We start from the raw sequence: 24,755 nt of genomic DNA on the forward strand, positions 1-24,755 counted from the left end.
CAATGCCCACAAGGAGAAATGATTGCAGTGGGTGCAGAAATATATGAAGACTGATTTTCAAACAGTGTTATTAACTGATGAATGGCTTGCTACACTGGATGGTCTAGATGGATGAAGTTCTGGATGGTTGGTGGTTGGCCACCATGTCCCAACAAGGCTGCAACATCAGCAAGGAGGTGGTGGAGGGATATTTTGGGCTGGAATCATAGGAAATGAGTTAGTAGGCCCTTTTAGGGTGTCTGAAGGTGAAAAAAATGACCTCAGCAAAATATGTGAAGTTCTGAACTGCCCATTTCCTGCCATGGTATAAAAGAAGAACCGTGCCTTATGGAGTAAAATCATTTTCATGCAAGACAGTGCACCATCCCATGCTGCAAAATACACCACTGAGGTCTTGACTGCTATAGGCATAAAGGGAGAAAAAAAATCATGGTGTAGCCACCATCACCCCCTGACCTCAACCCGATTGAGAACCTGTGGAGTATCCTTAAAAGAAAGCTCTATGAGGCAGTTAACCTCTAAACAGCAGCTCTGGGAGGCATTGTGAGATTGTGATCTCAAAGAGGGGCTCCTATGTTAAAATGTAACTTGATCTGTAAAGATGTTTTTGATTGATATAGCTCTGATTTAAGAAAAATTACACTCTGATGCAAAAAATGACAATAGATTTCTGTTTTCAATCCTTTGAAAATATTGAGGGTTTTGAAACTCTTTTTTTGCATAATAATTTTGAACACGGCATTCTAAGTTATTTTGCAACAAAAAAAAAAAAAAAAACATGCTGTTGCGATCATTGGACATATTGTCCAATAAATTCCAGAAAACAATATAGTTGTCAAGGAATGAAAACCTGTTGACTGCCAGTTATATAGACTATATAAAAAAAGTATATGCATAATAATTTGGAACATCGCATAAACTTGTTTCCAAACAGAAGAAGCCAAAATTCATATTTTGAAGTGGTGGGAGCCTTTTTTCTAAAGTCAGTTTTCCTCTGTAGCTTTTTGTTGTGCAGAAGATTGTGTGTTATGTTCTCATCCTCCAGTCTGGAGTATTTCACATCATTGATCTGATTTTAAGAGGGACAAGTTCCCATATCATGACACCAAACAACATGATTTAACAAATTTGATAATGGCCTCATCAAATAAGGTCATCACAGTTCATAGTTGAATTTGTATCTGGGTTACATGCTGAGCATGAGGGGTTAGGCTTGGACATTTTGTTTGCATATCAGATATGGTGTGTTTTTTTTTTTTTAAATCAAGTTCTTGCACTAATCATCAACTTGTGGTCTTGCGTGCTTCTCTTCAATCAGCTTGGACCCAGATTCTGACCCACTTTGCATGCTCCTGCTTATTGATTTCCTGACGCTGCGTTCCAGAGAGTACCAGTCACTCCTTCAGTTATATCAGGACTGGGAGGTAAAGTTTGCTTTCATGATGACATTCTTGCATAGAAATGTGTGTTATTGTGCTAGTTAAGTTTTTTAATATGATATTGAAAGGTTTTTTTGTGCATTTCAGGTTCATAGAAATCTGTCTCAGCTGCCAAACTTTGCATTCTCCACTGCACTTTGTCATTTCCACCTCAGTCAGCAGGAGGATCTGGATCCTGAAGAAAGTGTTAGGCAAAGACAGAGAGCTGATATCATGCTGCAGAATGCTCTCATCATGTTTCCTGGAGGTTAGATCACAGACATGGTGTCATGATTTTCCTTGAATACCTTGAGTTAAAGCTTCATTCATATCAGGGAAGTTGTAAATGGCTATCCACCTAATAATGGATGTTACTGTATATGTATTTCCTGCAGTACTGATGCCTCTGCTGGATCTGTGTGCGGTGCAGCCAGACGCCACAGTAACCTCACATGCCTTTTTTGGCCCCAAGAGTCAGATTGGGTAATGTATGCTCTCTCTGTTTTCCAAACTGTTGACAATCTAGCATTCAATAGCACTCTGACAAATACCCTTTCATATCATTATAACATGGTATATAATTTGTTATACAATATAATAAACCAGGAAGTGGGGCATTATTAAACAGTTTTTCTTTAAAGCTTTCCTTTTCTGTTATGATCTCTTATACCCTAACTTAAAACTCATCTCCTTCACTCTTCCAATTATTTGTAGGCAGCCTGCAGCACTGGCTGAGCTGACGGCTCTGTATGTGGGGAGAACTTGCAGCCTGTGGAGGGAAGCAGCAGTAATGCTGTGGCTAGAGGAATCAGTGAAAGAGGTGCTGTGTCGAGTTGATGCCAAAGACCCGCTGGTGGAGGACTGTCAAAACAAGTAAAATCTTTGTGAGCAATTCTGCTGCTTTAAGGCCCCCATTTCTTTGCAGTACGGCTATCAGAGTTACTTTGTGTCTCTGTTTCAGGAGAAAGCAGAGGTACCAGAGTGCACCGAGGAACATCCATCGTCACGTCCTCCTCTCTGAGATCAAAGAAGCCATCTCAAGCCTGCCTTTAGTGAGAAACAATCAGAAACCACTCCTGAAAACAGATTTCACACAAACCATTCACCAAAAAAATGCTCTTTTCACTCACTCACTCCTTTTGTAAATGGTTTTACATTTGTAAACCATGACTGTATAAAAGCACATCAAATTCTTCTGTTATAATCTTAGTGTTTATTGTAATTGTTTGTTATACTCATTTGCTTTGACGCAAACTACAGCTCCTATGTCTCGGGTCTGGGACATAATCAAACCAATTGCAAATAGTCCATACAAAATTAAATAAAGTGAAACGCATTAAAGTTCATCCCTAACCCAACACTTTCACTCAAAACTGCAAGCTTACTTGTACCAGTTTTTTTGTCTTTGCTTGACATTTTTTAAGTCATGAAAACAGGTGAGCCTAAAAATATCTGTTTGGAAAAAGCACTTTAGGCCAAAGTTGCTGCTTTTGCTCCACTTGAGAAGACTGGAAACTTTCTAATTGGATTATCTTTTCAGATTTATCTGGAATGTGACCATTCAGTTGGCAACTGTGCCACAAAAAAACAAGATTTAAAGTTTTGGCGGTATTAAGTGTCAGAGAGAAGTAGAGCAAATTAGAAGACCAAAAATATTCTCTGTTAATTTAGAAAATTCCATAACAGTTTTTTTATCTATGAAACACAGAAATTGGTATTCAAGTAGAAAACCTTTAAAAAGAAACCCTAAAAAAGAAGAGTTTACAAATTATTGGCAACCCATATTATTAATTTTTATTTAACCTTGATTTAACTAAGAAAGACCTGACTGAGATTAAAAATCTCTTTTTCAAGAGTGTCCTGGTCAAGGAGGACACCACAGCTTCAGATAAAGAGCAGTCATACATAATACAAGATATGTAGTGTAAATGCAAGGGACAATTTAAGCAGCAAATATTTACCAAAATCAACCTCATTTGTAAATTAATCAAAGCATCTGCAGTCAGATGGGCCTGCTTTCAAGTAAGAGTCCTCTTAAAAGTGTCCAGTGAGATTAATTTATTGAGTTTCACCTCCGATGAAGACCAAGAACAGCCTTGTAGATAACAATATTCCAGTGTTTTAGTCTACGTGAAGATAGAGAAGACATCTTACAACAAAGAGTGATGAGTGATCTCATCACTTCTAATGTTGGTCTCATGTATTTATTAAAAAACAAAGAAGCTTAAAGTTATTTCCTGGTGTCTACATCTGTTTTTATAACTCTACACTAATATCACCCTGTGCATGCACTGGAATCAGCTCTGATCCTGCTTGATTCCTGTTTAGGAGGTGACCAGTCAGCCTGTGATGGGCTTCGACCCTCTGCCTCCACTGGACTCAGTGGTCTCCTACACCCGACCAGAGAGGTAAATTTCTTCAAACAGTCAAGAGGTTGCATGTATCAAGGCTAGCAAATCTGTGTAGTTGTATAATTTGTCCTTTCAGCTTAAATGAGAATTGTGTCTGTATGTTTCCTCTCTGTGTTTGATTTAGGCAGCATGTTGGTGCGTCTAATGAGAGCACGTTATCGCTGTTTTTTCGCTCTTTGCTGCCAAACTTCAACCTTCAGGTGAGTGGCACAAAAAGATAGATCGAGTGGAATTTTCATTTTTTTAAATTTAGAGAAACTCAATTCATTAATAGTGAGCTTGTGTACTGGTATTCAGTTTTATTATTTATATTGGTGAACTGGCTCTCGTTTACTCCTCATTATAACAGTCTTCATCAAAACTCACTTGACAAGCCTTTTTCTGAACATAAAGGTATATCTACACAAGTAAAATGAGACCAAAAAAAATAGGACAGGTCAACTTTAATAATAAAGAGGTTAAAACAACTGAGTAAAAATGGAGATAGAGTAAAACATTTTACCTCTTTAAATAGCTCATAATTAAACTTTTAGTATTTATAAAATGAGTCTTAACGTCATCTTTAATTTGACTTTGAATTAAGTGAGGTTGGAGATGACTTTTGCCATGAATTTACGATAGAGCAGGGACACTGCTCTAAGCTGGTTATATTCTTATCTGTTAAAGTGAACCTTTGCGGTCGCCATAGGTAATCTCTCCTCCTCTACTGGTGTACCGCAAGGTTTGGTTTTAGGTTCTACTTTATTTTCTGTTTATATGCTGCCCCTTGGTAACCTGACACGCCAGATGGATTTGTTTCACACATCCATCTGGGAAAGCTTCAATAGGAAACGTTTGAGAAAAGGCAGAGGCTTTAAAAAAATCTCAGAGTATGATTGGGTGAACGTTCTGTCTATCACATCTCTGTGATAGACGGGCCAATAAGAGCAACAAAACACGTGACGTAGCTGCTATTGAGCTGCGTATGCGCAGCTAGTGAGGAATAACGCGAAACATGGCGACTATAGGCATGTAAGTACTTGACTTTTGTCGTTTTTGAAAAGAAAACAACTCACTGCTGTCCTTTGGTCTTCTTTTAATGAAGAAATGTCAAGTTCTGTTAAAACTGGCACTTCAGCAGCATCCACGCTAAGCTCTTCCTCCATAACTGCACCAGCTCTTGCTGCTGCTTGTTTATGTCACGACTCTGCTGCTCCTGAAAGTACTGCCCCTCGTCGCTGATTGGTCCTGTCACTTTCTAATCGGGCCCAAACAGTTCAGATGGGAGCTTTGCAAGATGGATTCGCCAGTGAGAAACAAGGAAACGGGCGTATCCATCTGCTTTGCAAGGTTAGCCCCTTGGCCAAATAATTCAGAATCACAATGTGTCCTTTCACTGCTATGCAGACAACACACAGATATATACCTGTCACTGAGACCTGAGGACCCTAGAAGCCTAGCTGCTGTCATAGACTGTTTAGATAATATTAACTGCTGGATGGCGCAAAACTTCTTACAACTCAATAATTCCAAATCTGAAATCATTCTATTCAGTATTCATAATTCCTCCAATACAATCACATACAGCCGGTCTGGCTCCAGACTATTTAGCGGAACTTCAAACCCCCTGTGTGCTAGCCCGCAGCAATAGATCCTCAGGTGGGAGCCTCCTGGTTGTTCTAAAGTCAAGACTTAAAACTAAAGGTGATTGAGTATTTTCCATCAGGGCTCCTCAACTTTGGAATGGCCTACCTGAGGAGATAAGGCATGTAGAATCAGTCACTTCTTTTAAATTACATCTTAAAACTAATTTTACAGACTTGTATCTGATGTCATTTTCCTCTTAATTGATTATTATCTTTAACAGATTTATTTTTATTCTTATTTTTACTTAATGCTTCTGTCTCTATTTGGTTTCTACTTTTGCTAGTAAACACATCAATATCAACACTTGATAGAGCTTTATCTTAGTTGGATTTTTTCCCCCTTCATTGCTGTTTTACTGTTTTTACTGGCTCTTGTTCTGTTTCTCTTATCACATCAGATTGCTTTTACCCTCCTTGTACTTTTTAAAGTTTCTCTTTTTATCTCTTTATCTCTCTTTTAACTACTCATTTCTTCTTAATTTTGGTCCTCTTGGTCTCAAACTGTAGCTAGGTTCCTGTGTTGCCTGGGTTCCTACTGTTTTTATTGTTTTTATGGTACCTATGATGTCATTTGATGTCTTAGTGTGCATGGTGTCTTATGATGCCATTAGTTCATTATCTTGATCATGTTTTTTGTTCAGATTCTTGAACTGCTTGGGTTGTGTTGATGTTTCTGGGTGTCATTGTTCGGTTGTGTCTGTTTTTTGATTTGGTTTAGTTGCTTTTTTCTTGCTGCTACACATGTCAAAGCATTTTGCAAACCCTTGCATTTTTTAAGAGTGCTATACAGATAAAGTTATGATAGTAATAGTAATGATGATGGTGATAAGAATAATAATAATAATAACAATAATAACTATTATTATTATTATATCAATTTGTGTATAAGTTCTTTTGACTAGGATTAATCTCAAAATTTCTGTCATTAATCCCTATTAATCTCCCTCTTCTTTGACATGCTTTGAGATTCTGCTTTTTGCATTTGTCACAACTTATTTCGTAGGAAAAACAACAGGAGTAGGGATGGGAAAAGTTAAATAAAGATTTATTTCAAATATAAGTAATTGATTTTTTTTTTTTTTTCAAATATTTTTATTGATTTTCCATTTATTGGGTGGATACTGAGAAGGATGATGACATTATGAATGCATAACAAAAAGCCATCTCTCATTTGTATTAAACTGTCACAGATGAAAATGTCTCTTCAAAACAGGATGTATTTAAGGGCAGGAACCCCTTCCCTATCTAAACAGCTCACTCACTCATCCTCATTCACACCACAAGTAACAAAATGGACAAGACAGACAAATGGGGGAGGGATCGAGAAGCAGAAAATATAAGTAAATTCTAAATGTACAATAGAATGAATAAACGAACACAAGCTAAATCAAAAGAACAGGGCAGGTGTGGGTCCGGCAGAGTGAGAAACCGAGATGAACTGGAAGCCAGCTTTTATAGACTGGGTGGAGCAAATGGGCCCAGTGTTTGCATTTGCATTTTTTATTCAGAGGACCACTAGATGTTTCCTAACACCCTAACTTGAGCGCATGGGCATGTGATGAGCTGACCCTCAGTGCTTGAGAATTTAAGACAATCAAAGGCTTAACCAGAGGCAGCCTCTCCATTTGATAAAGATGTTCACTATCTTCTCAAGAGACAGCTTTGTAGTCAGAGTGCCTAATCATAATTAATAAACTACATCTCAACATTAAGTCCATGACTTGATTTCAAGATGTAATCTGATAGTTTTCTGATCAAACAGTGGTGGATGGTTAAGATTGGGTGTAAATTTGCATATGAAGCAGGAAAGTCAAATGATTAAAGTGAAAATAACACAGATCAAGAGCTCCAGATTACCTATACATGAGGACAAAATTATTAGCCCCCCTACAAAAATTTCATTGATTTAAACATGTTTCTCAAGTGCTGTTAAACAAAGCAAATAATTTTTTATAACAGCTTTTTTTCTTTTAAACATCCTAATTGTATTTTGGATGCTTCAATAATTTTACTTTGCACACAGAAATGAAAATATTCCACAAAATAAACAAAAACTAACAAAGGTCAAAATTATTACCCCACTTGGTGCTAATAGTCAACAGTGCCTTGTTTTTTTCTGAATAACAGCCTGCAGTTGTTTGTTGTAGTTTTCAGCAAGTCTGGCAAATCTCTCCAGCTCCTCCAGATTTCACTGTGGAGACGGTGTTCTTTGTGTAATACACCTCTCCCTTCTTTCTCCAAACATCACCACAGCCAAAAAACTCTAGTTTAGTTTTATCTTACCAAAAGGCATGCTTCCAGTATTCATAATCCTTCTCCAGGTTGTCCTTTGCACACTTCAGTCTGGCGTGAAGGTCTCTCCTCTTCAAAAGTAGAGTTTTTCTTGGTTTTAACCTCTTAGTCCATTCCTGTCCAGGGCTCTAGTGATGGTCTTCTTTGAGACTACAGTTCCTGACTTGGCTAAGTCCTTCACTAGTGTCTTGGCAGTTGTTCTGAGGTCTTTAGACACATCTTTCACTAGTTTTCTTTCCAGAATCATTGAAATCTTTCTCTTCCTACCTCTGCCAGGCTTGTTCTAGACTATATGGCTCTCGATTAATTTCTTGATGATACTTCTCCCTCCAGTTCTTGACTCTTGGAAACGCTGTGATAACTTTGTACACTCCTGATCAAAATTTTAAGACCAGTTGAAAAATTGCAAGGATTTGCATTTTGCACTGTTGGATCTGAAGAAGGTTCGAAGTAGAGCTTCAAAATGCAAAAAGAGGAAATGGGAGTGAGACAAAAAAATTTGAGTAAACAATTTATTGAAAACAACAATTAAACTGAAATAGGCTGTTCATCAGCTGATCAAAAGTTTACGACCATAGCTCAAAAAACACGAAACCCCCCTCAAAACATAAATAAAAGTTTCAAAAAAGGACTCTAACAGTGGTCTTTGATATGGCACCACTGAAAGGTCAGTTCTAAAGGGGCTAATAATTTTGACCCTGGTAGTTTTTTGTTTTCGTGAAATAATTTTGTTTCTGTGCGCAAAGTAAAATAATGTAAGCATCCAAAATAAAATTGGGATGTTTGGAACAGCTGTGTTAAAAACTCTCCACTCTTTTTAACAGCACTTGGGAAATGCTTGGGGAAAAACAGAAATTTTTATAGGGGGGCTAATAATCTTGTCCTCAAGTGCCCATGTATTGATATTAAGACAAATACATTGACACCTCTAGAAAAATTGTATTTTTACACTCAGCATTACAAGCTTGAACCTGAAAAGCAATCTGAAGTGATGTAATTGAAAAGAGATGTTGTTGCTTAAAGAATAGCAACATTTTTCTGGGACACCAATAACGAACCCGTGGTCTGAATGGGGAGATTATCATGTGATTAAGAGTTGTGTGTGTTACATTCAAAGAATATTTATTTTTAAATCTTACTTTCATGAATAACTTACTTTAAGCTGTGGTTGCTTCAACTGGAAATGTCATTAATTATCTTCTTGTGGCCTGGTTATCTTCAAGACTTCCAAGACGTCCTTTTTATTTGGTTTTCTGTCCAAAAGATTAAAAATAACACAAATTAATTTGGATATAATGTTATGTTAAGATAGGGGCAAGGATCAGTGAAATAATAGATTCACCAGTTCAGTCGCAAGAACCCCCTGAGGCTGATGGAAGCATCTAAACTAGTAAAAGACCTCTGGGAATATCTTTACCACATCCTTCTCTGATTAAATATTTCCACCATAGACTCCTAATTTCCCTAAGGGGATGAAAACTGCAGAATATCAAAGAAGGCATATGACCTTGTCATAGATAATCTCATCTCACCATTTCAGTGTTTTACTGGACACTGAAACAACAGCGACGTTCATGAAGTTTATATGTATGACTATTCTATCCCTGTCCTAAAAATGAATCCAATTCTTAACTTGATTTATATGGCAAAGTTATAGAGACACAGTTTTCATCAAACTTGAATGTACTTCTTCACAATTTTATGTTTTATATGAGCACAATCTTTCTGTGCTCCTAATCATACCCTTAGACATCTTCAACATGTTACAGAGTAAATGAAATTCATCATGATTACTCTTTATGATCTACTAATGCAAACAAAACCAATAATTGATACTTTTTAAATTGTACCGGTGCCTAAACAGTGCCTGAGTCAATGTTTTAGGAGGAGAGAGACAAGGTCAAAACCTAGTATATGGTTGACCGCAACTATCTGAGATGCCTGTTGAAATACCTGACTGAATTGTGTGTTCTGGCAGAGTGATTTTTTTTGTTGGGGTGTGTAATTGTGATGTCTCTTATGTCTATGGGTTGAGAATTGAAGAATCTAAAAGTTTAAAATACAAAACGCTGTCGGCAGGAAACAGCTAATCTGACATGCCAGATCGACTCATATCCATTGCATGAATATATTTGACATACATCTGGGAAAGTAAATCAAATAAATAACGCTGCTTTGTCAAAATATTTCCCAAATAAATCGAACTGTAAATCCTAGCTAATGACTCCGCTAGCAGGCCTTGTATATAATCACTCACAACAACTAACCCTTTCCCCATAACTAGTACATACTCATGCCAAAGCAGGTTGGCAGAAGAGCAAAAACATAGTTTTCTGTCCCAGAAAGTTTTCAGTGTTGCTCTCTGCGCTTGCTTTAATAAAGGAATGCTATGCATTACGACAGAAGTGCTGCTGTGGCTAATTTTGAGCTAATTGCTCCAGTAACCCTTTCCCCCTTAACTATCACGTACTCATGCTGAAGCAGGTCAGCAGAAAAGTGAAAACATCTTTCCCAACATGAAAAGCTTGTAGGGTTGTTTTTATTCTTTAACATGGTCCAGTTATAGTGAAAAGGACACAATGCTAAAGCTATATCTGAGGTATTTCCAGCAGTGGAGGCAGCCATTAGAGGGCTTTCAGTACAACTAAACCCCACCCATAGCACAACTCTGTATGATATGACTCTGAAAATAGGATCACTCACTCAGACACAGACAGAGCCAACTGTAGGGCTGACCTTAGCGGTCAGCCAAAAATATGCTACTAGAACTAGAATGAGTAAATGAAACAGGTGTATATTCTAAAAAGGTTTTTTATTTAAATATTTGATGACTGCTCTATGTTTAGTTCTTTGAAAGATATAAGAGATTTAACTGGCAGGATTTATTTCTTGAAAGGATGTTTATATCAATTACTAAAATGAATTTGTTCAAATATGAGATGTAAAATATTGTTAGCATGATCGTGGTATCTACGGATGTAAGACAAGAAAGGTAATTATGGGTATTGACAAAGTAGACAATTTCTACCAATAATTACAACCGAGACATTTGCTATAAATATTGGCTTTATAAATGAATAAGTTTTGGGGCAGAACCACCAGACCTACATCAGTATTCTTTCCTTGTTCATCCTCATTCCTTAAACTTAAAAGTGTGTTTAAATGACTCAAGTATGAGGTCTGAACTACATGTATGTATTGCTGTCATCTAATATGAATTTGTAATTATCAGCATATTGGATATTGGCAATGGTCAATGTGCATCCCAATAAGAAAAAGAAATGTTAGTAAAACATATTTATATAACCAGTAAACATTATGTTCATTGCATTAAAAGTAGCTAAAACTGACTCAAATTCAGTGGTTGGTTCTTAAATTTAGCAAATAGTATTTGAGTTTAGAAATATAAAGGTTGGTTTAATGATCTCAGATAAAATCTATACATTTTTCCTTTTGTTAAATTATAACTAATTGTTATTTTAGTTTAAAAGTATCCAACAATTTGTAAAAATTAGGCCCTTTGGTATAAGATCCATGTGGCCCTCCTTTTCATCAAAGTTACCCATCCCTGACTGCAATGGTTGAGTCATTCTCAAACTACATTGTCCTCAGCCACAGATGAGTGTTTGCTCTTTCTGCTCAATTACCTCTCTTGATTTGCTTACCCCTCACTTTGTCACAATGGACTTGGATATTGAGAGGGGGAAAAAACATGCAAAGGGAACATATAACCACAAACACACTTTCTTGTAGAGCTGGACCCAGAGATCAGCAGGATTATCATCAATTCTATTATCAAGTCTAATGTCTAATGGATGTTGATGTGTTTATTTCTGACCAACAACAGCATATGTTATTGACCTTTGTCCCTACGGTTATGTGTTTTATTATGTACAGAACAAAAAGTTCCACACATTAACTCACATCAGGCCTTTTTATGTAAACATGTCTACATTTTAGCTCTGAGAGATTCTCAGCTGTGCATTTTAATTGCTACATATTACTCATCAGTAGTGTTAAATGCATTTTATAGGATCTATGTATTTGATGATAATGATGTTTAATACCTCTTTTCTGCTTACATACAGTCATGGACGAAAGTATTGGCAACCCTTGAAATTTTTCCTGAAAATACACAATTTCTCCCAGAAATTGTTGTAATTACAAATGTTTTTGGTGTACACATTTTTATTTCCTTCATGTGCATTGGAACAACACAAAAAAAGCAGAAGAAAAAAGCCAAAATTGACATAATTTTACACAAAATTCCAAAAATGGGCCAGACAAAATTGTTGGCACCCTCAACTTAATATTTGGTTGCACACCCTTGGGAAAAAAATAACTGAACAGCTCCATGGGTTATAAACTTCTTGATTATATTACGCACAGTGGACAAAGGAATTTCAAGATCTCTGGAGATGGTCTTGTAACCTTGAGATTATCCATATTTTTCCACAATTTTCTTTCTGAAGTCCTCAGACAATTCTTGGCTCTTCTTTCCCTTCTCCATGCTTGGTGTGATACACACAGGCACACAACACAAAGGTTGAGTCCGTTTTTATACATTCTAATTGGCTTCAGGTGTGATTTCTGTATTGCCAGCACCTGTTAGTTGCCACAGGGAAGTTTAAATGAGCATCACCACTTGATGCTCTTTTTAACTGTACTTTAGGTATTAAATCATGGATGGCAGAGAACTTTTTACAGCTCAACCAGGAAAAAAAAACTCAGATTTTAGTCATTGGTACAGAGGACAAGAGAGAAAAACTGGTCAGCAAACTCAAAGCACTATCTTTTAATCCGTGTCAGCAGGCAAAAAATGTAGGTGTTTAATTTGACTCAGATCTTAGTTTTGAACCACATATCCGCAATATCACCAAGAAGCATTTTATCATTTCAAGAATATAGCCTGAGTGCAACCGTTTCTCTCTCAAGCCAACGCAGAGACATTAACCCATGCATTTATCGTTTGTAGAATAGATTATTGTAACGCTCTTCTTTCTGGTCTTCTGAAAAAGAACATTTCACATCTTCAGCTGCTCCAGAACTGGGCTGCAAGAATGCTGACAAAAACCAGAAAGAGAGCACACATAACACCGGTTTTAAGGTCTCTGCATTGACTACCCGTCTGTTTTAGAATAGATTTTAAGATACTTTTACTGGTTTTTAAAGCTTTTTATGGTCTTGCCCCTTCTTATTTATCTGATTTGCTTTTACCTTATAAGCCCAGTAGAGCCCCCAGGTCTTCAGGAAGTTCTCTGTCAACAGTACCCAAAATCAGAACAAAGACTTACGATGAGGCATCTTTTAATTACTACAGCTTACCTGAAGACCTGAGGGCTGCGCCTAATATTAATGCTTTTGAAACCAAACTCAAGACCTACCTTTTTAGCCTGGCTTTTAAGTAAAATTTAGTTTATCATCTTAATTTTGCCTGTTTTAGGTTTTATCTCACTATATCTTAATTTTTGGATTGCCTTTTAGTAGTTTGTCATCTAACTTAACTTTAACAAGCACTCTTTTTGTGTTTTTGTTTTTACTTATTTTATACAGTTTTATTGAGCTATATTTTGTTTTTATTCTTATTTTAGTATCCTCTCATTCTGTTTTATTTCATTTACCATCAATTTGTTTTAAGATTCTAGCCTAACCTCCACTGTTTCCTTATTCTGAAATTTAAGATAGCGTTTCCTCGGTAAGCACATTCCTGTTTGTAAGGATTTCATTATTTATGGCATAGTTGCCATAAATAATGAATTGTTGTATACGAACTACAGATTGGGAAAGAGGGTGGGGGAATAGGGTGGGATGGGGGGGTGAACTCATGTATTTGTCTTTTACTTTTCTGTTGTGTGTAAAGCACTTTGTGCTACATTTAAATGTATGAAAAGTGGTATACAAATAAAGTTTGATTGACTGATTGAAATAATGATTTGCCCACAGTTTTAACAGGGTGCCAACAATTTTGTCTTGCCCATTTTTAAGTTTTGTGTAAAATTATGTCAATTTTGTCTTTTTTCTTCTGTTTTTTTGTGTTGTTCCAATGCACAAAAATGACATAAACATGTATATACAAAAACATTTGTAATTTCTGGGAGAAATGTTGTATTTTCTGGAAAAATTCCAGGGGTGCCAATACTTTCGTCCATGACTGTATGTCTATGGAGGGTGGTCAACTGGTATTCAGTTCATTCCTATAGAATTTTCTATGATATTCATTGCATCTGTGAAACTTCTAGCTTCTGTAATATTTTGTTCCAGAATTTGTCCTGAGATTTTTAAAAAAATTTAACTTAGTTGGGGGATTTTGGAGAGACCATATGCTAAGAGGCAGCTAGGAAGCTAACCAGCTATTTCCTGCTTACAGTTGCCTACTGTTATGGTGTTATTCTCCTTAAAAACGGTTATTTTTACTATATGTAGTCAGATCGTCTCTTTATGAGTTTGGTATAAAAAGCAAGCATCTGCTTTATCAGATTGATGTTAAATAAAGTCCGATTTATCAAAAGGCTGTGGTAGAAGTTTATCCTTAATTACTCAATCTTAAACCTTCCATCTATAGCAGTTTCAGGAGTTAAAAATAACTATGTAGAAAAGTCAGTCTTTTTACTAATGGTCTTGTTTGCTGTTGTATGTTGCACAAAGTCATCAATTGTAATTTCAGTCTGTTTTGTAACTGATTAAAAACTCCTCACAGGGGCTTTACGATTGATAGAATTTAGATGATTATTGAGTAGATGGAGTGTTGGCTAAGTTACTGCCCTCCTAATTGGCCTCAGGAATACCTATCATGCTTGTCCAGGGGTGCAGGGGACAAGAGGTGCAGGAGTCAGCCACAGCAGAGGTAAACATGTAGTAACCACAGTGATGCACAAAACATGTGACTTCAAGACTCAAGACTTTGATTTTACATCTACAGATTTCTATCTCTTATTAGAACCATGAAGGTGATCAGTCCCATGCCTTAAACAATGCAGACAGAGACCCAATCATTAGACAAAGCACTTAAAACTAATGTCACTCTTGTAGTATAAGAGCTTCGGGTCATCCAAACACTACCTGTTTCACTGATCTGGGTTTTTGTAATGTTTCCAGGTTCAGTCTCATGATGACTGTGGACCGAATCTATCTTCACTTTTAGCATCTAAAATAGTGCAGCCATTCCTCAGGAGAGCATTAAGGGGTGGAAAACTGATTATCAGTGTGAATCTGTGGTCTCGCAATGCCTCAATGGCTTACTTCTCTAATCGTTCTTAGCAGAAGTGGAAGAAAAAACTTTTAAGAGACTGATTGTATTATTTGTTCTAACAAAGTAAACGCTTGAGTGAAGAAATCATGCACCACTTTCCACATGCAACCTTCAAACTATAAACACTCTGTGTTGTAAAATTTTGCCTTAAAGACAAGAAAGACAGCATATTCTTGGACACTTAAAGCAACTATCTGCAATTTGTTTAAGTGGTAGTTTCAAAGGCAATCATTAGTAAAATAGCTTTTAACAGGGCACTATGCAACTTTGGCAGCAGGTTGCTCCTTTTTTTCTTTCCATGATAACTGTGTATAGTTTTTACAGAACAAGGTCATACACCAGCCTTCAGCTAAAAAAAGGCCAGTTAGCCCTTCTCAGTACCATTTGACTCAATGCCTGAGGCTAAGAGATAGAACTGTTGAATACATCTTTGTAGATGCTACATACTACAGTCATTTATGCATGACTGTCGCTTTCGGCCAGGAGAAGATGTCTTCAGGTGGTGTCCAACTTTCACTGGGCGTTTCGACCCTAAACCACGCCCTCCAGTTGGCGGGTCCGGCAGTGGTGGTCAGTCACTGCCCATCTTCTCCTGGCCCCCAGCTCAAGTCGTCCCTCCTACTCCAGAGCCAACAAGATGCTCTTTCCGCTGCCTCCCCCAACCTACCGACAGCTGTCTTTCTCTCCCTTCCTGCTACTCCCAGCGCTGTGAGTGTCTTCCACGCAGACTGTGCCAGGAAACCCCTGCACCCGACCTCAACTGGGGATAGCCAGGCCTGCCAATCCATGTCCTTGCACTGCTCAGCAAGGTCCTGGTACTTGGAAGTCTTCCTTTCATGCGCCTCCTCGCATCCATCTTCCCACAGGACCGTCAGTTCTATCAGGATGATCTTTTTTGACTCCTCTGACCACAAGACCAAGTCGAGCCTCAGCGATGTTTGCACAAACTGGGGGAAGACTAGTCTCCTGCCCAGGTCCACTCTCATCTCCCATGATTGTGCTGCTTGGAGAAGACCTTTCTTGATCTTCTTGGGGGCTGATGGTTTCTGCCCTTCCCTGACGAACTGCACGGATGGTGTAGGTCTCTTGTCGGTCTGTTGCTTTTTCAGTCCCTTCCGCTCCAAGGTGTCAGCCAGTGCACGGAGGACCTTGTCGTGACGCCATCTGTATCTTCCCTGGCTAAGAGCAGTCTTGCATCCCGCCAATATGTGCGCCATAGTTCCTCTCCCTCCACATAGCCTACACAGTGGGTCCTCCCTCATTTTCCATCTGTGGAGGTTTGTTGGTGATGGAAGGGTGAAAAGGGAGATAATAGATGAAGCTTGGGGGAGAAAAAGATGAAGTTGCTGAGCAGGAGGCCAGACAAAAAGCAACAATCTGACAGCAGTGTTTACATCCCTGCAGATACTATTCATAACATATTGCTGTATTATTATTACCAGTTCTGAAAAAAAGAAAAATTCAAAAAAACTCTTTATTGTCAAAGTAAAAACTGATTTTTACAAAGTAATATCAATTAAAGAAAAAGGTAATGTAACATCAGTGACTGCACACATTTTCACCCCATTTAAAGTGACTGACCTAATTCAACAGAGGTCCAGCCAATTAGTACTCGTAGTCTCACAAGTAATGAAATGGGGATTACCTGAGTGTAGTGAATGTGTCTCAAGTTACTGTAGTATAAAACACCTGTGTCTGGGGGGGTCAAGTCACTGGTTAATCAGTATTCCTGGCTGCCATTACACCATGAAGACAAAAGAACAATCCCAGCAACTCAGAGAAAATGATTTTAAAAGAATGAATCAGGGGATGGATACAAAAAATTCCAAGGCACGGAACATCATCTAGAGTTCAGTTAAATCCATCAACAAGAAATGGAGGTAATGTGACATTTGTATATCTGCCTGATGAGAGAGACTTTACACACAACAACTGTTGCTTGGGTTCTTCATCAGTCAAAGCTTTATGGGAGAGTGGCAAAGAGAAAGACACTGTTGAAGAAAAGTCTGAATAAATCTTGGCTCGAGTTTACCTGAAGGCATGTGAGTGACTCCATGGTCAAGTAAAGAAAGTTCTTTGGTCTGATGAGACCACAGAGGTGCTTTTTGGCCATCAAACAAGATGCTGTGTTTTGCTATGTTTTGCCTGACAGCAAACACTGCACATCACCACAAACACTCTATCCCCACTGTGAAGCACAGAGGTGGGAACATCATGCTGTTGGGATGCTTCTTGGAAGCATGCCCTGCAAGAGCACATAGAAACGTTCAATCTCATAAATACAGTGATTAGTGATTTCTTGATTCAACAAATCTTGCGGTAATCAGGCCTGGGTGTGGCCAGTGAAATTGAACTCAGCTTTTCAAGAACTGTGGTTAATCACAGTTAACTCATGATTTAACAAGGGGGACAATTTTTCACACAGGGCCAGATAGGTTTGGATTTTTTTCCCCCCTTAAAAAATTAAAAAATCTTTCAGACACTGCATTTTCTATTGACTGGGGTTGTCTTTGTGAAATATAAAAATTGTTTTGATGATCCGAAACATTTAAGTGTGATACATATGCAAAAACATCAGGAATCAGAAAGGGGGCAAATACTTTTTCCCGGTACTGCATATTGAAATGATATCCAAACGCTAGCATAATTAAACTCTAGATGTGTATTAGTGACATCTCTGTCTCCTAAAGGGTGGACCAAGGCAGGAGGATGACATGGGTGTGGCTCGAGCTGGCCAGGAGCTTAACCAAGAAGTGGATCGTCTGATGGTGGCCATGAGGGAGATGCTGGCAAACATCAGGTTTCAGGAGCCGCCCAGAGAGGACAACCCCTACAGAGATGAGGAGGAGTGGGACTGAGAGTGGCTGAGGGAGACAGAGGCGACATTTTAGAATGAAGAGGTCTCCAACAGAAAAAGAGAATTATGTTTCAGAAAAATTGAAACATCTCATTGATTTAATTATGATTAAAAGAAATAGAATGGGACTATTAAACTGTGTTTTAGATATGAGTATAGGAAGAGGAAGGCAATCCAGACATTTATAACACGGATAAAAAGCATGAACACATTACAGGACATAGCTCTACTTCCTCATTGTTCTGGTTTTCAGAAAGTGCTTTATACTCACATAAAGTCAACATCTTCATGGTACTGAAACAGCTGGAACAGTTCATAGGTTGAGGTTAGAATGTCAATATGTATCAGAAATTGAAAATCTGTCCTGATAAATTTAACTTAAATTACATGTTTCTGATAATAAAAAGGCCCACACTCAACAAATCGATTTATAAATCACCATAACATGTTCACTTTCAATTAAGATATAGTGGGAAAACTGAAGCTTAATCCATTATTTTGCACATTTCTTTTTATGCAATATAATTTTTCTGGTTTAATTCAAAGCAAGGCAAGCGTTTTTAATCTGTTAAACCTCTTTTATTTTGGGGCCTTTGTATTGGAATTAATTTATTGGAAAGAAACAACTCTCTACTGAGATACAACTGTCTAACCATGGTGTTATCAGACTTAATTGTATAGGGTGAAGCATTTTTGAAGAATTACTGCAACTACAATCATCTTGTACAGATATTACTGTAATGTAAAAAATGTTGAGTCAAGGCATCAAATAAAAACGTCAATAAATGTGAAGAGTTTTGAATTTGAATAAATCAATTGCTTCCATGCAAAGTGACTGGTTGAAGTGTTCCAAAATGGGACACAGAAGTCCAAAAGGAAGAAGTGATTTTTAGAGTTTGTACAGTACATTTTAAAGATGATCACAAATCATCAATATGCCCAGTTTTTTAAAAAGATTTAAAATGTAAATAAAATGTGATGATTTCGACCATTAAAACCCCATATTCAATCCCCAAAAAGCACCAAGATAACTTTACTATAGACAGACTTCGCCTCTCTGTTGCTCTTTATTTCTAGCCATGCTACTAACCTGTTGCCAGTCAGCCTAATTCATTGTGAGATTTCCCAAGGTTTTTTTGCATTAGCACCAACCAAACTATTCTGAAACTTGCTGCCAGTTCAAAAAATTGACATGAACATATTTTTCTTTAAAACAATGAAACTTTCAACATTTGATTTGTTCTAATTAAATATGACTTTTAATTATTTGGAAACCATTACAGTTTGTTTTTTTTCCAAATTAAATGCCTGACTGAATTGTGTGTTCCAGGAGAGTGATTTTTTCTGTTTTTATTTGGCTGAATTTGTGTTTTTCTGACTTTTGTCATGGTAAAATCCTGAAAATCTGGATCACATTTCCCTCTGCTTGGAGCCTGTTTCTTTTATGTAAATCTTATCTTTACTTCAGGATGTCTGCTGTTTAGAGCGGCACAGTAATGCTCCCTCTCTGCTGCTCTGTTATTCTCAAATCCTCATACCAGTTAGAGCTGACATGCCAATATTTCCCGATTTGTGGCTGACTCCACTCTACTTAAAAAAAAAAAAAAAAAAAAAAAAAAAGAACTCAGAGAATTGACATCAAATTTCCAGTTGCTTCCTGCTTTACATCAAGTTAAATTCAGTGGGAGAGTATGGCAGAAAACTGTTTTTTTCTTGAATTGATGTTATTATTTCCTTTGCTCTCAGTCTGTATCTCATGACCTCACTCATAATGGCTGATGTATTGTCAATAACTTCACTTCTAACAGAGATAATATCTGTCATTTCAAACCAACATCCCTTTACCATTTTTCTTATCTATTTCTTCCCTTTTAGTGACAGTTAAGGCATATTGAGATCAAATAATACTGTACAAAGAGGTCACTCTCTGGAGATACTGGTTAAATAAACCTTCACATAAACACTAATCTAGGGTCTCGAGAGGCCACATGATAACACAGTGTGACTGTGCCCGGTGGTCAAATGATGAAACTGTTCCTAGTGCACCAAAAGCAGTGGTTAGGACTGAGAGAAGTGTTCATGTGATCTCTGAGCTGTATAGAAAGGCTTTCACAGTAATGCCTCAGAATGAGCTGTGACTGTGCATAAGTCTCTCATGGTGCCACATTCTATTCAAGTTTATAAAATGTAAACAGATGGCACATTTAAAAAAGACATGAATCAGCAAAGATGCACTTCCATCTAATGCCCCTACCAGCAAGGCAAAAATCAGTTTCAGCCTTTTCAATGAAGCACACCATGATAAAACCATTTTCAGTAAAAATGTATGTAAAAAAATGGATGGCTGCAGTTAAAGATTGTCTTCACTGATGTTTTTTTATAAATCATTTTGCAGAAAAGCCTGTTAATAACTCGATGAGACATTGCTGATGTTTTTAAAAGGGGGAAATAAATGCTCTTTCTCATTGATCACAACATTTATTGTACTCGGAGGAAAATATTGGGTTTTTTTTTCTGAAAATCTCACTGATTTATCTAACTCTAAGGGGATGAAATGCCGGTTTATCATGATCATGATTACATATCAATAACACAAAATCTCTTAAGAATAACTCCTTAACAAGACAAGAGTTAGCCCCTAGAAACAAGATACATTTATTGAGATCTACTTGAAAATCTACTTATTAAGAGAGAAAAATAAAATGTTTGGATCCAAGGCTCCTGTTATTGAGGTCTTAAGTGGAGCAGTGTTTATAAAGGTAATCAGATCTGGCAATGCCAACCCCCATTTCTTATCATTCACTTTAAATGTAATATAATACATGACTATATTTGGCACCAAACATTGCACATCACCACAAACACACCATCCCCACTGTGAAGCATGGTGGTGGCAGCATCATGCTGTTGGGATGCTTCTCAGCAGCTCGCCTGGAAGGCTTGAAGAGGTAGAGGGTAAAATGAATGCGACAAAATATAGGAAAATCTTATTCAGACTGTAAGAGAACTATGACTTCAGAGAGATTTGTTTTCCAGCAAGACAATGACCCAAAGCATACAGTAAAAGCTGTACAGACATGGTTTAAAGACAGCAAGGTGAATTTTATTGAGTGGCTGAGTCAAAGCCCAGACCATCATCCAATAGAGAATTTGTCTCTTGGCTTAAAGAGGGCTGTTCAGGCTGATCCCCAAGCAGCCTGACAGAGCTTGAGCAGTTTTGCAAAGAAGAATGGAGTAAAATGGCAGTGTCCAGATTTGCAAGCCCATCCACACAGACTCAGTGCTGTCGTTGCAGCCAAAGGTGCATCTACTAAACACTAACTTGAAGGGAATGAATATTTATGCAGTCACTTATTTTACACTACATGGTTTTATGTGATTGATGATACTTTGTAGAAATCTGTTTTCACTTTGAAACTGAAGAGATTTTAGAGGAAACTTAAGGTAAGAATCAAACAATATCACAAACTGTTTTGATACCACAGTAACAAAAATGTAGGCATAAAATACTGCATATTCCTGAATATGACTAACTCTGCACACTTGTTTAATTACATAAATACATTGTCAATGAACCAAAGGAAATTTTTTAAAGTTGTATAGAGCTTCAGTCCTTTTTGCTATATAACTATATAAAATAATATCATTTTAAAGATGACATGTGCTTGCCCTTTTCCGTCTTTGATACAAGCCCTTTGTGGTCTATATAAAATGTTTGTGTTGTGTTTTGGTCAAAATATAATTTGGAACAAGCACCAGAGGAGGTTTTTGTCCTTGCATAAATCAGTTTTTCTGAACACACTGTCAAATGTCATGTTTTCAGACAGGCTGACAACAAGCAATGGACTAGGACAGCTTATTTCATGTTTTGTTGGTCACCAGATTCTCCAAATACTCAAATATACATGCCAAAATACTTAAAATTATGATGTAATTATCTTTTTTAAAACACTTGGTATTGTCTAAGTATCAAGTTTTGACAACCTTATGACAACCCTACTGGACTTAACATAAACCCTAGCTAGCCTGCTTCTTCATATCCAAATTAAAGCAGAGCCTCCACTGGCAACTTAACCTCAAACCTTATCCTTTTTTATATTTCATTTTGCAGTTATAATACAACAGATTTATCAGTCTGACCAACCAGTGATCCTGCACCTCAAACTGGACATTTTTATTTTTCAACCCTAAACTTGCATTCAGGTGTAATTTACTGATACTGAAGTGTATCATATATAATCATAAAATACCTATTCAGTTTTATTTGTTTTAAGGCAAAATATGTTCAAAAGCACACATCTGAAATAACTTTGAACCCACACAGCTTACATAAAGAGTTCATTCTTAAAGCACACATCTTAAAGTCAATGCCTTATTCTCATTACCACATTCACACAGCAGGCACACACAACTCCAAGAATGCTGTTCCTTTCCAGATAAGAGAAACAAAGCTGTCTAGAGTGATTTAGGAGGCAGTGAGTGATGCCACTGCTTCATTAGAGTGATCAGAGAAATTACTTAAGAAAGCTTTAAATATCTTAAGACCATATAGTCACTTGAACGTGTCTATTAACTTTCAAACAAACTTAATTCCCCTCATGTTATATTTTTTTCTAACACATGAACAAAATAAAACAAGTTGATATGAACATGAACAGTATTTTGCTTTTTCAACTGGAGATTTTTGATCAAATTCTGTTGTTTACACTGTTAATTTGTAGGCAGCAGAAGGTCTACAAGTTCAGAAAACAAGAAGTTACGTAAGAATATTTTCTTTTCCACGAATGTTCTAAAACAACATGTCCTTATGTTTCCTGGCTCCCTGTTTCATGTCCCCAAAAATGCCTCAGAAATGTGACTCTTCAGCATCAGGCTGATTTTTTGGTTCTCTCGTCCCTCTGGAGAGAATCATAGAGCATGCCTTAGGCTTCTGTGAAGAACTTTTGATTTGCATAAATGTTGGAACCAACTGTGGACAAAGCGGTACCTCTTTTCTACGTCCAGTACAGTTTTTGACAAAAAATATCTCTGCCCGCCTTCTTTTGTCAGCCAAGAGAATCTTTCCATTAATGTCTTTGCTGTTGATAACGTTTAAATAAGCTGATTGTTGTGTCCTTTTGACTGACGCCCCCTTCCCTTGGAGCAGTATCAAACGTTAAAGGAAGCTGTAGAGAAAAAGTCAGTCTTGATTCTGATGTTCTTGTTTGTCTTTGTCTGTCATAAAAAGGCATAAATATTCAATTCAGTCTGTTTCAGAACTCAACTGAAAACTCCTCACATGAGTTTGATTTGACTTTTCAGGGTGCTGAAACTTCAAATTTTAGCTCCAGCTAATCTTTCTTTGCTTTTTTTTTCCTTTTTTTGGACCCAAAACTAACCAACATGTGTGTACGGCCAAGTTGAGTACTATCTAGGATACACTGAAATGAGAGAAAATCTTACATTCCATAGTGGGTATGAATATATATTTATAGTAGGCTATATTCTATGGATTTGATTCAACATGTGGTAAATGCAAAAATGGAGACATCCCTTTAAATCTATAGCAAACTGTGCGTGGGATCAACTGAGGACATGTTTCCATTTAATAAAACAAAATGTTTGAAGTTGAAACTGATCAGTACTGCACTGAAAAAAGTACAACAATGCTGTTGTTGGATTGATGTAATTTTTCATTTTATAACAGCCTAAAATTATTGATTTGTGTGTTAAATCTAAATCTTCTAAATTATCTTAATGGTTGAACCTATTTTTTTTATTCAAACTGGCAGGTGGACACCAAATTAAATTCTGTCATTAAATCAATGTATTTTTATTGTATTAAGCCAGCTGTAAGCATGCATATTCGTAACAACATCCCGTAGGTCCCAAGTGGATTCAAAAAACACTTGATGCAACAGCAGCCGTCACTTTCACAAGATTGCGCTTACTGCTGAGGTTTATCTCCAGAGGTTACAAATATGACAGCCAAATTTCAGAGACTGTCAGCTTCTCGTTTTCTGAGATGTTCTTGTTCTTACGTGGTTGCAATTTCACTGCAGTGTTTTAAAGGGGACATGTGCAAAAAAATCACCTTTTCAGGTTTTTCTAACAAAAATATGTGCCCCTGGCCAGTCCACAATCCCCTCAAATACCAGAAAAATCCATCCCATTTGACCTTCTCTTTCTCCACCTTTCAGAAAATGTGTGCTGAAACAAGCTGTCCTCAGATTTTTCCCTCATGATGCCATGTGGGAAGTTAGCCTACCCCCAGGTTTGGTTGACCCTCCCCATTTGGAAGAGAATTCCACTTTCTTCTCTTGATCCTCCCCTCAGCTACCAGGTGAGATGCTGGATAGCTTTATGGGTTACCCTGCTGACTTTTGAGTGGGAGATTGATGGTTCAAATCCCAGTCGAGATCCAAACTTTGGATAGAAGTGCCTGACACATTAGGAGAGCAACATCCACTTCCTGCAAGAATCCTATACTATTATTTTTTAAGCAATAAACTTCTCAGGCATGTTTTGGGGACCTCTGAGACCAATATGAACTTGCCTTAAAGGGCAAAATATGTCCCTTTTAATACATCTCTGCCCTCTTCTCAGGGGTTAGCGCTGTTGCCTCACAGCAAGAAGGTCGCCAGTTTGCTTCCCAGTCAGGGCCTTTCTGTGTGGAGTTAGCATGTTCCCCCGTGCATGCGTGGGTTCTCTCCGGGTACTCCGGCCCCCTCCGACCTCCAAAAAACCCCACCCGTAACCCCCAATGGGATAAGCGGTATATTCAAGCTGTATTCTCTATTTAAAGCATTTTTAGAAAATTTAATTTACTTTGCTTTATATTTAAAATAAAATAGCCTTACTATTATTTTTTAATTAAAACAACCTTAAAAAATTACATTTCTCCACCTTTATAAAATGGTTGTA

At 37.3% G+C, this 24,755-nt stretch overlaps 1 protein-coding gene across 1 annotated transcript in view; it reads left to right on the forward strand.

Annotated features, from left to right (window-relative positions):
* tcf25 (transcription factor 25 (basic helix-loop-helix)) overlaps positions 1-18,644 on the forward strand; it is a 33,428-nt gene extending 14,784 nt beyond the window's left edge. The window contains exons 11-18 of the mRNA XM_041788475.1: positions 1,319-1,424; positions 1,527-1,686; positions 1,814-1,901; positions 2,133-2,291; positions 2,380-2,470; positions 3,747-3,826; positions 3,954-4,029; positions 17,686-18,644. Coding sequence (XP_041644409.1) covers positions 1,319-1,424; positions 1,527-1,686; positions 1,814-1,901; positions 2,133-2,291; positions 2,380-2,470; positions 3,747-3,826; positions 3,954-4,029; positions 17,686-17,853 — 928 coding nt within the window. The 3' untranslated portion in view covers positions 17,854-18,644. The remainder of the gene's footprint in view (positions 1-1,318; positions 1,425-1,526; positions 1,687-1,813; positions 1,902-2,132; positions 2,292-2,379; positions 2,471-3,746; positions 3,827-3,953; positions 4,030-17,685) is intronic.
* The last annotated feature ends 6,111 nt before the right edge of the window (positions 18,645-24,755 follow it).

Source organism: Cheilinus undulatus, linkage group 1, assembly GCF_018320785.1.
Source record: "Cheilinus undulatus linkage group 1, ASM1832078v1, whole genome shotgun sequence".
Classification (NCBI taxonomy): Eukaryota; Metazoa; Chordata; class Actinopteri; order Labriformes; family Labridae; genus Cheilinus; species Cheilinus undulatus.